A 15,478-nucleotide genomic window follows, 5' to 3' on the forward strand; every position below is an offset into this window, starting at 1 on the left:
TCTTACACGAGTCAGCCAAGTTCTGCAGGCTCCTGGTTGAATTTTGCAGGAAATCATGTTTCTTCAAGACTACGGTTTGTTTTGTGCACTCCTTGTCATGGATTCCTCGCACACTTCAGGGTTCAGAGCGTAAAAAGTCAGCTGTGGGCCATCGGGGCTGCGACACAAAAGTCCTCATCGACCAACTAGAGTCCAGTTGAAGAAGTAGATAAACTCACAACAACACCCAACATGCCACCCTCGACGTTCTTGTTCCTTCCAGAGAGCGAGCATGCAAACTCTCACGTAGTGAACTAACTCAATACAAGCACATGCGGTGACGTCACAGTGCTTCCGTATGTAAAAAAATACTTGCAATACCGCATATTTTCATAGAGTGTCGCTGTTTCCCAGGAAGAAGGCTCCAAAAATGTTTACAAATGGCGTGGAGGCTATTTGTATTAACGTTTCGCCCTATATGAGTTCATGGCGATACAACTACAACTACTATTAATATTGCAACATTTAAACATGTGTGTTGCCTCATTTAAACCTGCGACATTAGAGTATTCAAAGTCAAATAAATATTAACACGATCAAAAAATAAGAATATAAAATGCTAATAAATAAATTGCCTTTCTTGCGTTATTTTATATCGGCTATACGCCTGAAAAAAATATTTAGTTTGAGTTCGTTCTGTCTCTTTTATACAAACTATCTTTTTTTTTAATGTATCAAAGTACAGACCACCGGTAGCTGCCAACATGTGCGTCACTCAAATATGTCCGTGTCCAACTTCCTATTGTTACCATCCCTTGAGTTTGAGTTTATTTCGAACATGCAAGCATACAACATGATACCTTTTCTTTTGGGAAAAAAAAGTATTTACTGGCCAACTAAAAGCTCTTTTTATACAACACAAAATACTTATTGTACATTTAACAATACAACACAAACAATATATTTGAAAAGCGACTTTCCTACTCAACGGTTACGCTGTGACTTAAATACCTGCCGTGTCCAATATATTTCAGCAGGATCTACCCCAGTCTGCTGACATGCAAGCAGAGTAGTAGATTTTTGTAAAAAGCTTTTATAATTGTAAAGGACAATGTTTTATCAACTGATTGCAATAATGTACATTTGTTTTAACTATTAAATGAACCAAAAATATGACTTATTTTATCTTTGTGAAAATATTGGACACAGTGTGTTGTCAATCTTATGAGATGCGATGCAAGTGTAAGCCACTGTGACACTATTCTTTTTTAAAAAAAATAAATGTCTAATGATAAGTTCAATGAGGGATTTTTAATCACTGCTATGTTGACATTGTAACTAATATTGATACTGTTGTTGATAATATTCATTTTGTTTCACTACTTTTGGTTTGTTCTGTGTCGTGTTTGTGTCTCCTCTCAATTGCTCTGTTTATTGCAGTTCTGAGTTTTGCTGGGTCGGGTTTGGTTTTGGTATTGGATTGCATTATGGTATTTCTGTGTATTGTTTTGTTGGATTGATTAATTTAAAAAAATAAAATAAAATACTTTTTTTTTTAAAATAAAATAAAAATAGATTTTTAAAACTGAGAATCGATTCTGAATCGCACAACGTGAGAATCGCGATTCGAATTCGAATCGATTTTTTCCCACACCCCTAATACAGTATATATATTTTTTTTATGTATTTATTTTTCACAATTATTAATTACATTGAATAAAAAAATGCTTGTCGGCCTGAGGAATTTATTTGGCTTTCAGGGTTGTCATGTTGTTGTTACGATAGATTATACATTCCATGACAGCTAATGATTGTGTTGCGAGCCAAATCTCTATCATTAGCTATCAACACACAAAGCTAATGTGTTTTTTGATTGATTGAAACTTTTATTAGTAGATTGCACAGTAGAGTACATATTCCGTACAATTGACCACTAAATGGTAACACCCAAATAAGTTTTTCAACTGGTTTAAGTCGGGGTCCACGTTAATCAATTCATGGTGTGTGTATGTGTATACGTATGGTCAGTGATGGGCAGTATAACAAGCTACATGTAGCTAAGCTACGTAGCTCAACTACATTTTCCAGTAGCTTGGCTGTAGTTTAGCTACTTTTTTTACAAGTAGCTTTTCCTGTAGCTTTGCTACTTTTAGACCCATGTAACGAGGTCCAGTAGCTTGCATCAAAGCTACAAGCTACAAAGAGAGAAAATGAACTGCAATTCCAGGCCCCAAAAATATGGAGAAAATACAATGACCTGGATAAATGAGAACATCATACATACGGAGAACATCGATGATGATTGGTTGGTGTTCGTATGATGAGTCACAATTGGCTAAGAGTCAGAGACAGAGGGACGCTTCAAGCTGACCACTCAAAAAATAAAAATAAACATACCGTATATTACCAAATAAACGCCCTTGGGCAAATAACCGCCCATGTCCTAATAGCCGCCCGGGGTCTGACCCCATTTTGTGAATTAACCGCCTCTTCCTAATAACCGCCTATGTCCAAATAGCCGCCCATGGGCTGTTATTTGCATAATTTAGATTAAAATGTTCTTTCGTCCACTTAAGCGGAGGAGCTGATCCAGAGATATCAGAACCGTAAAACCAGGGTGACTGCAGCCTCCAAGGGAGCCAGCAGGTGTCCACCGTGAGCAGGATTCCAGCGTCACAGAGGGAGCCGTGCTGCTTAACCAGGGGCCACCAGCCATCCCGCGAGCACATCTGATTCAACAAGATCACGTTGTAAAACTACTAAACTCTCCACCATGACAGGCGAGCGTAAGGAAATGGTGTGGAGTATTAAAAAGAACTTGTTTCGGCTCTCAAGTGCCGATCTTCACCAAGTAGCAAGGAGCATTGCAGCCGATGAACAAGACTTTGTCAAGACAAATGTAAGCGACGATGAGGGTGCCATGGACTTTATCATCACCTATCTTCAGTCCCCCGCCTTACTAGAACGGGAAGATGAAGGTATGGGCAATTTGTTGATGCTGAATGATTTAATCTGTCAGATGATTTCCTGTGTTGCTGCTGATTTACCTGTAAATGTAGAAAGTGATGCTGTACATGTTTCGCCTAGCTCCACCCCACTCACTGTAACTACAGGCACTACATTACCATCATCCTACCAACATTCTCACAACAGAGTCACAAAGCTATATGCTAATAATGCTATTAACATAAGTTGTGACACAACTGCACAGTCAGTAGGAGAACTTAGAAGAGTGTATGACGAATTAGGTGAAAGGCTTAGACAGTATGAGGCTGAAGGTATTGCTCAACCCACTACACCCAACCTTGTAAGACCACAGCAGATGACTGAGAGGTTAGTTCCCTTTAACGACCTCACCTATTTTCAACGCCGAGAATTTAAAGTACATGGTGGACAAATTGCAGATCATACATCAGACATTAGCTACAACAATGTTTGCAAACAAATTAATGAAGGGGTTAAAGAGGGTTTTACAGGGCCAGAAGTAGTCAGAGGGGTTTTAAGGGTTGTTAAACCAGGCACTTTTCGAGACATGCTTGTAAACAAAGATGAAATTAGCATCCCTGAACTCAAGGGCTTCCTAAGGTCCCACCTAGGTGAAAAAGCAACCACCGAAATGTTCCAGGAGCTAATGTGTGCTCGACAAACTGAACATGAGTCACCCCGACAGTTCCTTTATCGCATGATTGGGCTAAAACAAAAATTGTTATTTCAGTCAAGGCAGGCTGGCACAGACGTTTTTTATGACCCAAAGACAATCCAGGAAGTGTTCCTCCACACAATTTACCAGGGGTTTGGAGCCAAATATACTGACCTTCGGCAGAGACTGAGGCCCATCATTTCTAACCATCAAATAAGCGATGAAGAAATCCTCAGCCATGTCATGAAAATCATTAATGATGAAAATGAACACCTTCGTAGACTTGGTCAAACAACCCGTCAGAAAACAATACACGCTAACAGTGCCAAAGTGGATACAGAGGGCCATTGTTATGAACAAGGTAGAGATGCAACTGTAAATAGCACAAACACACAGACACTGGAGCAACTCAGTAACCAAGTCGCCAACCTGACACAACTGGTGACAACACTGATGGAACGGCAAGCGGTTAGCACCCATACCCCCACACTGCCAATCCGACCACAAACCCCGTCTAATTTTCTCTCACAACCTCCAGTCAATCGACAGCCCCAACAACCCCCAGCTCAAAATCCAAGTCAAAGCAAGATAAGGACAGCTTTCTGCTGTAAATGCACTGAACAGAATGTGCCCGAGTGTAACCACTGTTTCACGTGTGGACAAGCTGGACACAGAGCAGTGGGGTGTTTGAAGCGGATTAAGTTTCAGTTAAACGAAATGCGGTCTCTGTCGAGGGACAGCCAGAGTCCAATGCACAACTCAAGTCCCCACCAATAAGCTTAGCCACTGAACTCGTAACACAAAGAACTAAACGTGACAGAGGCAAAACAGAAATGGTTTCAGGCCATCGTACCCCAGTTTCCACAGCACCTTTGGTTGGTAATAAAAGTTTGTTGGATTGCCAAATAAGTGGCTATCCCGTAAGTGTCCTATTTGATTCAGGCTCCCAGGTGAGCATAATTGATCGTGATTGGGCAGACACACACATTCCTAACTATGCAGTAAGGCCACTTAAGGAACTTATTGAGGAGAACCTGGATGTTTATGCGGTAAATGGACAAGCAATCCCCTATGATGGGTGGGTTGAATTTACTGTTAATCTGGCAGGCAATGATAATCCAAACCTAACTATACAAGTCCCATTCCTAGTCAGCCAGTTGTCGCTATCCCAGCCACTTGTGGGTGCAAATGTGATTGAGGCAATCATCAAGAGATCGGAGTCATCTGGGGATGCAGCCGCCAGGGTTACCAGCCTCCTATGTCGCGCATTTAAGATGGAAGCAGATGAAATAAAAGCCATGGTAAACATTCTCCAGGTTCCCCATGGAGCAAACTGCGACCCAGTCACAGTGAGGGTAGGAAAAAATAACATCATCATCCCAGCTGGAAAAACTGTACATGTGTGGTGCAGAATACCGCAAAACTTCAACACCTCAGACCCACTAGTCCTGTATGAACCCATGGAGGAAAACACATCTTTAAGACAGTTCAGTGTAGGAGAGGGTGTTTTAGAGATCTACAACAGTCAACGACCTTACATAAAAATACCTGTTGCCAACCATTCAAAACATGACATTATTTTACCAAAGAGAACTGCCATGGGCACTATACAGCACATTGACAAAATTTTAGAGACAGATACACCAGACACCCAGCAGACTGCACAGAAAAATGCAAAATATAGTGCAACTGAGGTAAGGGCAGTCTCTTCAAACAACCCTGCAACAATTCATGAATGTTGTGATATTTGAGTTGATAAAAAAAATCAAAAAAATGTATTAGCTTGTGCAAGATGAGTTTATGATTCTGTTATTCTTAAGTGTCAGGAGCCACTTTTGTTTGTCGGGAAGTGTGTGATGCCTTCACAATGTGGAATATATATGTTTTTTGTCAATCACTTTTTATTGACAGAGGTTATAGCCATTTTCCATCCATGTTAGTGTAAAGACAGAAATGAAGAGCGGAACTAATGTGTGTAGTGAAGTAGTTGCCCGTAGGTCCCTTTTTAGGTGTGGGTATTTCCTCCCCCTCCCCTCAGAGGAAACTTGGGAAGCTTCAAGGATTGTTCGTGTCTTCACTCTTCTTAAACATTGCCTGTGTTTTCCAGGGGTTAGACTATGAACACAACCTTTTGTCTACTGAACTCACACGCCTGTGAGACCGGTAACATATGCGTTTAAAGAAAAGAATGCCAGAAACTTTAGTTTTTGTTGTCTACTCTGTAAACCAAAATCATAACTGCTCTCTTCACCTAAGACGTCCAACACAAATTCAGGAACACACATTAAGGTAAATTGAGCTCATGAAAGATTTTACTGCGCATAACCATTACCAACTGTTCTCAAACAACACACAAATTATTATTATTTTTTTGTCAAGATAAAGACAGATGCTGTTTTTTTACTGTAGGTAGAGACAATTAATCAACATTATAGGTGTGGGCCAAAGAAAAGGCAAACTAAATAAATACATACAGTGAGGTGCGGGGACCCCTAGAGGTAGTTGTAGAGTGTCCCCAGCTAAATTGCAAATAGTTAATAGTAATTACCGCGTCCATTTGTACATTCTCATTTACATTAATATTGATATTATACATGTGGACCCATAGATAGAAATGCCCTTAAATGTAACTTTGATGTAGCAAGCTACTTTTGCCGTGTAGCTTGCTACAATTCTTCGGGGATAGCTTCCCCTGTAGCTTTAGCAACATTTAATTGAGAGTAACTTGTAGCTTAGCTTACTACATTTTCCAAGTAGTTTGCCCATCACTGCGTACGGTCGTGTCGTTACCTCATTATGTGCTAAGACCTAAAAATTTCGTAGGGTCGCAAACAGCCCCAACTAGCTTAAAGTTACATTTTTCAAACCAAAACACAAGATAGTTGTCACTCACCGCTGTCTCGTCCAGACATACACAAAGGGAACGTGTGTACATACACAAAAAAGCAGTCCCAGAGAAACAACGGACAATTTGCAGTCATGTTGTTGTTACAATAGCTAACATAATTCATCAAAATCGCTATCGTTAACGAACAACAAACAAAGCGTATGGGTGTGCGTTATGAGGGCCTCAGTAAAAGTTAGCTAACATTGGAAAGTTAGCGCCTTTTAGGTAGCCGAGTCAAGTCCCTTTAAACTACATAAACTACTACTTGAGATGGTACATGGTAATTGGGATTTGTTATAAATTGTATAAATTATATGAAAATATAATATAATATGTCAGGTTCAAACACCGAACTATCTATTACACAAGACAAGAAGAAGGAATCAAGCAGAGACATAGTTTAATTTTACTCATGAGGAGAGACTTATTGGGCTGTACATTCAGTTACAGTTTCCCCCTACGCTCTAAGGTACAGTCCCACGTGCTCCTCTATTTATTCGGGAGGTCCCTAGTTAAGCAGCCCCAGTAGACACAATACATGATTATTCAGAATGGAAATGTGCTGACACTCGTGATCTCGCCCTGTCTCTGTCCTGTCCGCGCCGATGTACTCGATGTCTGTCCTTGGTTGTCAGCCGGCAGGGTCTGGAAACAAACTGCTGACACGAGACAACTCGCAAAGCAAGATTACCCGTTGTGTGCCTTTGCACAGATAGAAAAGTACAACTTCAGCACAATTGATAATAACTATAGCAACGGCCTTTAAGCATAAGAGTTGTGTGATAACTTATACATAATTATTCTAACATTTATCACTATATATTATATACTGTATATATAATATGTAAATATTACATTTATATTTTATATAGAATGTGAGTGTGAATGTTGTCTGTCTATCTGTGTTGGCCCTGTGATGAGGTGGCAACTTGTCCAGGGTGTACCCCGCCTTCCGCCCGAATGCAGCTGAGATAGGCTCCAGCACCCCCCGCGACCCCAAAAAAGGGACAAGCGGTAGAAAATGGATGGATGGATGGACTACTAGGTACATTTTTTTGTCTACTTTATACCTGCATATTATCCTTTCCATCCTTACGCTTTCCATCCTTTGTAACTGAGCCACTGTGTGGAACAATTTCCCGTGTCAATTTTCCAAGTCTAAGTCTAAGATGATGTAAGTGAAACAATTGTATCTACAATATAATGCAGAAAATATTTGTGGGAACAGGCATGGAGTGTGTTGATGACATCACAATCGCTAATTTATGATTGGTCAAACTGAGAACGTTACGACCATGTCTTCTAATAGTCCAAAAAAGTTACTTATTTTTCTCAAACTCTCCATGTATAGGAAATTACATTTTGTTTTTAGATAAATGCAACGGGTACACAAAAGTGTTCTTAGAAGCATTTTTCTGTCTTTGCAACAATAATGTGATCAAATGTAACATGATTCTGGTACTGTATGCCGATGGTCTTCAACAGGGGGTCCGCAGAGGTACAGCAATCGGGGTCATGAAATTTATGGTTGATTTGGACTTAAAACAAAATATTTCTTTATATCTGTCCACAAATTTAAATGTCTTTAAACACACCTTAACTTTGAGCCAACACACTGTAGTGTAGTTCAGCGGTTCTCAAACTTTTTTCACGAAATACCACCTCAGAAAACACCTGGCTCTCCAAGTACCACCATAATGACCAACAGGACAATACAGTAACGTAGTAGGCCTAAGCAGTCATTAAAAGCAAGGCAGAGGTTGTTATTTTGGCCACTGTAACATTACACACTGTTTGAGCAATAACACTATGTTTGAATATTGGAAAATAAAACACTTTACTTAAATAATGAATCAAATCTTTGGCTTAATAATGCATGAGGCCCACTGTCAGGTTGAAACACTGATGACATCTATTAAACAAGACAAGAAGCAAGGAATTAAACAGAGACAGAATTAAATTTGGCTCAATTGAAGAGAGACGTCTGGACTGTACTCTTTGCACAGTCTCACCACGCTCTGGCGAAAGATTGTACGCCTCCTCTTTTATTTGGACTTTCCCTGATTACATGGCAAAAGCTGTTTCTAAGGGACAGGGGTCGTATCAGCCATCGCCTTTGATTACAAACAGTTAAAAATAAAGGTCGTAAAACAGTTCAAAGAAGAGGTCCCTGGAGGGGAGTCTGGTCCTGCTTCCTCTTCGCTTTGTAGATCTCGGGTCAAGACAATATCTTTCTGTTGATTACAATACATGAAAGAAACAGAACACCTTCATGTTGCTTCCCATCCTACACAGTGGAGTTTTACAAGCCTTCTGCTTGGTAGGATCAAAGACAGCTTTTGTCCTCTTGCCGGGAACTTATAGCAACACAGAGTTTTGTGATAACTTAGATACAATTATTCTGACACGCACATTTCACTCGTTTTTCCCACCCTTATTAGAAAAAAAAGCACACACAAAAACAAAGATTTTCTTTAACATTTATTCCATTTTTCTCTTTGAAGCCAGCTTCTTCAAAAATTCATAAAGACATAATTCATAGAGACTTTATTTGTTACAACTTACCATGTTTGTGTCAATTAAAATACAGTCTAACAGCGGCTGTATATTTATAAAGCACACATTTTCCTGTCCAGTTTTTGCTACTTCTACATGAACAGAAAAAGTCACATAGCACATTGAGACCATTTTTTCCCCCTAAACCTAAAATGTCTGCTTGAAGGGATCTTCACATCGTCGGTACAGGTCAAGTTCATACCCCAGGCACAAAGATGACATAAAAATGTACTGAAGTCAAAAATCTGTTTTCCACAATACAGCGCTTGTCCTTCCTTGCGGTTGAGCTGGAGCTTATCCCAGCCTGGGTACACCATGGACTGGTCACCAGCCAATCACAGGGCACATATAGACAAACATTTCCCATCACATTCACACCTATGGACAATTTACACCAGGAGTGTGCTGGGGCCAATTTGGTCCATTTTAAAACCAGTGAAGTTGGCACGTGTAAACCGTAAATAAAAACAGAATAAAATGATTTGCACATCCTTTTTTAACCTATATTCAATTGAATGCACTGCAAAGACAAGATATTTAACGTTCGAACTGGCAAACTTTGTTATTTTTTGCAAATATTAGCTAATTTTGGAATTTGATGCCTGCAACAGGTTTAATAAAAGGTGGCACACGTGGCAAAAAAGACAGAGAAAGTTGAGGAATGCTCATCAAACACTTATTTGGAACATCCCACAGGTGAACAGGCTAATTGGGAACAGATGGGTGCCATGATTGGGTATAAAAGCAGCTTCCATGAAATGCTCAGTCATTCACAAACAAGGATGGGGCGAGGGTCACCACTTTGTCAACAAATGTGTGAGCAAATTGTTGAACAGTTTAAGAACAACGTTTCTCAACGAGCTATTGCAAGGAATTTAGGGATTCCACCATCTACAGTCCGTAATATCATCAAAAGGTTCCGAGAATCTGGAGAAATCACTGCACGTAACATTGAATGCCCGTGACCTTCGATCCCTCAGGCTGTACTGCATCAAAAAGCGACATTAGTGTGTAAAGGATATCACCACATGGGCTCAGGAACACTTCAGAAAACCACTGTCAGTAACTGCATTTTGTCGCTACATCTGTAAATGCAAGTTAAAACTCTACTATGCAAAGCGAAAGCCATTTATCAACAACACCCAGAAACGCCGCCAGCTTCGCTGGGCCCGAGCTCATCTAAAATGGACTGATGCAAAGTGGAAAAGTGTTCTGTGGTCTGACGAGTCCACATTTCAAATTGTTTTTGGAAACTGTGGACGTCGTGTCCTCTGGACCAAAGAAGAAAAGAACCATCCGGACTGTTATAAGCGCAAAGTTCAAAAGCCAGCATCTGTGATGGTATGAGGGTGGATTAGTGCCCAAGGCATGGGTAACTTACACTTCTGTGAAGGCACCATTAATGCTGAAAGGTACATACAGGTTTTGGAGCAACATATGTTGCCATCCAATCAACGTCTTTTTCATGGATGCCCCCCTGAGTGTTGTTAAAAGGAAAGGCCATGTAACACAGTGGTAAAAATGGCCGTGCCAACTTTTTTGCAATGTGTTGCTGCCATTAAATTCTAAGTTAATGATTATTTGCAAAAAAAAATTAGTTTCTCAGTTCGAACATTAAATGTCTTGTCTTTGCAGTCTATTCAAATGAATATAAGTTGAAAAGGATTTGCAAATCATTGTATTCTGTTTTCATTTACGATTTACACACTGTGCCAACTTCACTGGTTTTGGGTTTTGTACATTACAGATGCTAAAACTATCCGAACAAAACATACACTTCTCTGCTTTGTGTTACGGGTGACTAAGCAAATCAAGGAAGTTGGCTAAGCACTAAGCCACCACGCTACCCTATCAAATACGGTATCTCGTGAAAATACATTGCATAGACAAGTGATCGTTTACCCCCGTGCACAGTTAAACTGCTGACATGACGCGTGATACAGTCTGATAATAAAACTAAATATAAACATAACAATAAATTGTGTACATTTCACACTCCCCCTTACACTGTTGCTATGACAAACACAACACAGAGATTGCGATTACCTTTCAAAACAGCTAAAAAAAACGCTGATTGCGTCACACAGGAATTTTGGCGAGGCGAGTGGCGTCTACCGGGGGGCGAGACTCATCTGGAAAACAGAGGAGGTGGAGATGGAAGGTGAATAACAGGAGGCTGAAAGTAATTGATAATTATCATACTTAACATTTGGGCCATTCCACCGAATTGAGGTCATTTAGACATTTATAAAATGGATAAATGCATGATAAAATGATTTGTGAAATATACTTTTCGATTAAGCAAAGTGTCCTGCATATTTGAGTTGAGTTGAGTTTGTGTTTGTTTCAAACATGCATGCATACAGTTTCATGATACATAGCAGTTTCCAGTTTCTCTATTCAACACGTTCGAAAAGGAGTAGGAAGAAGCAGAGCTTATTTAATCCTACCCCTTTTCCTTTACATAGCAGTTGCTAAAAAAAAAAGTCACTTCCTGTTCTCAATTTATTCACAATATACTCCATAAGTGATAACATTAAAAATAAATAAATAAATAAATAATAATGAGTGAAGTAAATTATGTTTCATATGGTGAGATTATCTAGAAAATGAATGGATTGGATGAAATAAATTCAGAATGTTTATCAAAGTTCTTCTTCTTTGTACTTTGTAAACACTTTAAGTTTGAAGAGTTTCTTGAAGTGGATCATATTAGTACATTGTTTGATTTCTTTGCTTAATCCATTCCATAAGTTAATTCCACATACTGATATACTGAAGTTCTTAAGTGTTGTACGTGCGTACAAATGTTTTAAATTACATTTTTCTGTAAGATTATATTTCTCCATTTAAGATTATATTTCTCCTGTATTTTTGATCTGATTGCATATTTGATGAATACCTTTTAAAGATTCACTTAAACTACAGCAGCACTAAAATTAGACTCTTACCAATAAACATAAAGCGGTACCTCAACTTAAAAGTGTTTTGAAATAAGAACTGTCTGTGGGCTAATTGTTGTGTTTTAAGTTGCAAGCAAAAATTTGAGTTACAAGCATCCCCGCCAGTGAACCCCGTGAAATCCGCCCGAAACATCTGGTCTGGCTTGCATTAGCTTAAAGCTGGAGATCGCCATAACTGTATAGAATAGAATAGGATAGAATAGAAAGTACTTTATTGATCCCTGGGGGAAATTCAGCACCACAGTTTGCTCACAATAGACAATAAATACTATACAGCATTATTCACATGTGAATACGGTAATATAAATATATTATACATATATTCTACATTTAAGTGCAGTCAAGAAGGATATAATACGTAATTTATTAAATTATAAAAAAAATAAAATAAAAAAACATGATTGAGCGTGGCGAAGCAATTCGAGCGTTTTACTGCTTGTCTGCGTCACGGTGAAGCAGAATAAATCTAACTCCAGCCAAGAATGCTATACGGTGGATATTTACCCATGAAAAGAATGGAGAAGCTGCTTATGGTGTGTTTGACGGAGAACCAGCTGCAAGGAGATACCGTAGAAGTCCACTCTCCAAGGTAAAAGCTGAACATTATTTTTACATTACTTGATAATCTACTGTAGTTGTTTGTAGTACATTCTATTGTATTAATTTTATACAATATTTCTTATCTAAAATAGTGTTGTTGTTTTTTAAAGGCATGTTACATTTTTTTACAAAATTCTGTTTTGGGAGGTCTAAGCACCAATTAAATGGATTCATCCTTGATTCAACATTTCAATGGGAGACGTTGATTTGAGAAACAAGTGTTTTGAGTCAAGAGCTCCGTCACATAACTAATTAAGTTCATAAGTCGAGGTACTTCGGTTATTTAAAATCTTTAGAAATGTTATAGTTTTTACATATTTGTGTTACTCACTATACAAACTATTCTTTACTTTATACAAACTATTCTGTTAAAATTCACATTTTAGTCATGTCGCTGGGTTTTTACTCAGTCCTGTTACTATAACCCGCGGCTCTCTTTAGTGCTGCCCTAGCGGCATCTGGAGCATTTTTTAAAAAGGATTGAAAATGGAAAAAGATGGGATTGTTTTAGTATGTTTTTTGTTTGAGGACAAACTGGTGAACATCGTTGTGTCCTACTCATTTCGGCGGTTCTTGAACTCACCATAGTCGTGTGGACTGTGACGCAACGGTTTGTTTACATGTAAAATCTTACATTCTTTCCTTGTCTCATTTTGTCCACCAAAAGTTTCATGCTGTGCGTGAATGCACAAAGGTGCGCTTTGTTGATGTTCTTGACTTGTTGGAGTGCTAATCAGGCATATTTGGTCAGTGCATGACTGCAAGATAATCAATGCTAACATGCTAGTTAGGCTAGCTGTATGTACATATTGCATCATTATGCCTCATTTGTAGGTATATTTGAGCTCATTTAATATACTTTACTTTCATCCTCTTTGTATATAATTTAGTTTTGCATGTCTCATGACACATTATCTGTATGTAATATTGGCTGCATTTCAGATAGTGGTTTGTGTGCCATGTTGTTCCAGACCACAGCAAACATTACCTAGCTTGCCAAATATTGTAATAAATCTATTAAAAGAAAACAGCCTGCTGTTTCCTTTAACTTGGACACACACATCTATACCTTTGGCCATTAAAAGCCAGTCATTTCCAGGAGTTATCTCACCTTCTGAGTTAGCCTCTGCTTTACTAATGGTTTCTGTTGTTGTGAAAATGTGTAGAATAAATATTACATTTCAACATTTCTGTCAATGAAGATTTGCTTCAGCCTGCGACACATAGTCATTTTGATAGTAGGCTATTATAGCTAATGTAGACACTTACGTCATGTGTTGCCTTCATTACAAGACTTAATAATATATTTATAAATATATATAAATATAAAACTACAGTGGCCTTGTGGTTAGATTGTCCGCCCTGAGATCGGTAGGTCGTGAGTTCAAACCCCGGCCGAGCCATACCAAAGACTATAAAAATGGTACCCATTACCTCCCTGCTTGGCGCTCAGCATCAAGGGTTGGAATTGGGTGTTAAATCACCATAATGATTCCCGAGCGCGGCCACCGCTGCTGCTCACTGCTGCTGCTCACTGCTGCTGCTCACTGCTGCTGCTCACTGCTCCCCTCACCTCCCAGGGGTGAACAAGGGGATGGGTCAAATGCAGAGGACACATTTCACCACACCTAGTGTGTGTGTGACAATCATTGGTACATTTAATTTAATTTAATATAAGGCTTTTAATTTTTTGCGGCTCCACACAGATTCGTTTTTTGCATTTTTGGTCCAATATGGCTCTTTCAACATTTTGGGTTGCCGACCCTTGCACTAACCATTACGTACGACCTCTGTAAAATGCAGAATATTCCACAAGTCACATGGTCCACGGGAAGTTGTAACGTTCACATCTTTGCAAGCCTTGGTAAGGCCAAAAGTCATTTCACTTACTTATTTTTCTGTGAAGTTGATGACATTTCAACTATGACTGTTTAAAACCTCAGTACAGTCTTGCTGTGAGGTAAGGGCGTCCCGATCCGATATTGATATTAAACATTGATCCAATATCAGCAAAAAAACAAGTATCGGATGATACCAGCTTGCATCTAAAATCTCCGATATAAGACTTGATGCAAGTTAACATCTCAAAGTCCTCCAACAAGAACACAAGGTTGGTATTTTCTTGTATTTTAGTGAAGTCATTTACAAAATGTAAACATGGTAGGCCACTGGGAGCTAGCACCTACACAACAGCTAAGCACACAATAGCGCACAAGCTAGACATACGTAATAATAGAGTATATTGAATTCTAAAACATGACATTTGTCGATTTAAACAAGTATCAAATAGTTGTAGATGCATATTACTTACAGATAAAGTCTCCAAGGCAAAAGCGTATTGGGAAGTATCCAGTAACAAACGTGTCCGCATCGTTCAACACACTGCATCATAAGTCTAATTTAATGAATTATTGTGGCCACTAGGTGTTGCCAAAAAAAATGCTACACCACTTCAATTTAAAGACAGCAAAAGTGCATTCCAGACATAAATAGATTAGTTCTCTGTTTGACTAATTTCAATTGATCAAGCCTTTTCTAACATTCCATACTACAAAATAAGCATGTATGATTCGTGTTGATATGGTATCGGATTGTTATCGGTATCGGACGATACTCAAGGCTCCAATATTGGTATTGGAAATGAAAAAGTTGTATCGGGACACCTCTACTATTGGCATAAGTTCCAATAACTCCCTCTTGTTACAAGTCATCCTCGGCTTGGGAACCCTGTACACAAATGAAATAAAAGTTGCCTGAGATGTGCCAATACACATTTTAAGTAGTTTAAAAATGATCAGATTTAGAGTTTTAAAAAAAAGACAGATGTCAGTTTATTTTGAAAGCGCTCCAACA

The 15,478-nt window shown here is 38.9% G+C and overlaps 2 protein-coding genes across 2 annotated transcripts in view; both read right to left on the reverse strand.

The window, feature by feature from the left end:
- cratb (carnitine O-acetyltransferase b) overlaps positions 1 to 772 on the reverse strand; it is a 31,886-nt gene extending 31,114 nt beyond the window's left edge. The window contains exon 1 of the mRNA XM_062030013.1: positions 7 to 772. Coding sequence (XP_061885997.1) covers positions 7 to 57 — 51 coding nt within the window. The 5' untranslated portion in view covers positions 58 to 772. The remainder of the gene's footprint in view (positions 1 to 6) is intronic.
- Positions 773 to 8,963: 8,191 nt separating this feature from the next.
- The window catches only part of ppp1r18 (protein phosphatase 1, regulatory subunit 18), a 33,629-nt gene continuing 27,114 nt past the window's right edge, over positions 8,964 to 15,478 (reverse strand). The window contains exon 4 of the mRNA XM_062030014.1: positions 8,964 to 11,194. Within this exon, the coding sequence (XP_061885998.1) occupies positions 11,142 to 11,194 (53 nt within the window). The 3' untranslated portion in view covers positions 8,964 to 11,141. The remainder of the gene's footprint in view (positions 11,195 to 15,478) is intronic.

This window comes from Entelurus aequoreus, linkage group LG20 (assembly GCF_033978785.1).
Source record: "Entelurus aequoreus isolate RoL-2023_Sb linkage group LG20, RoL_Eaeq_v1.1, whole genome shotgun sequence".
NCBI classification, from domain to species: Eukaryota; Metazoa; Chordata; class Actinopteri; order Syngnathiformes; family Syngnathidae; genus Entelurus; species Entelurus aequoreus.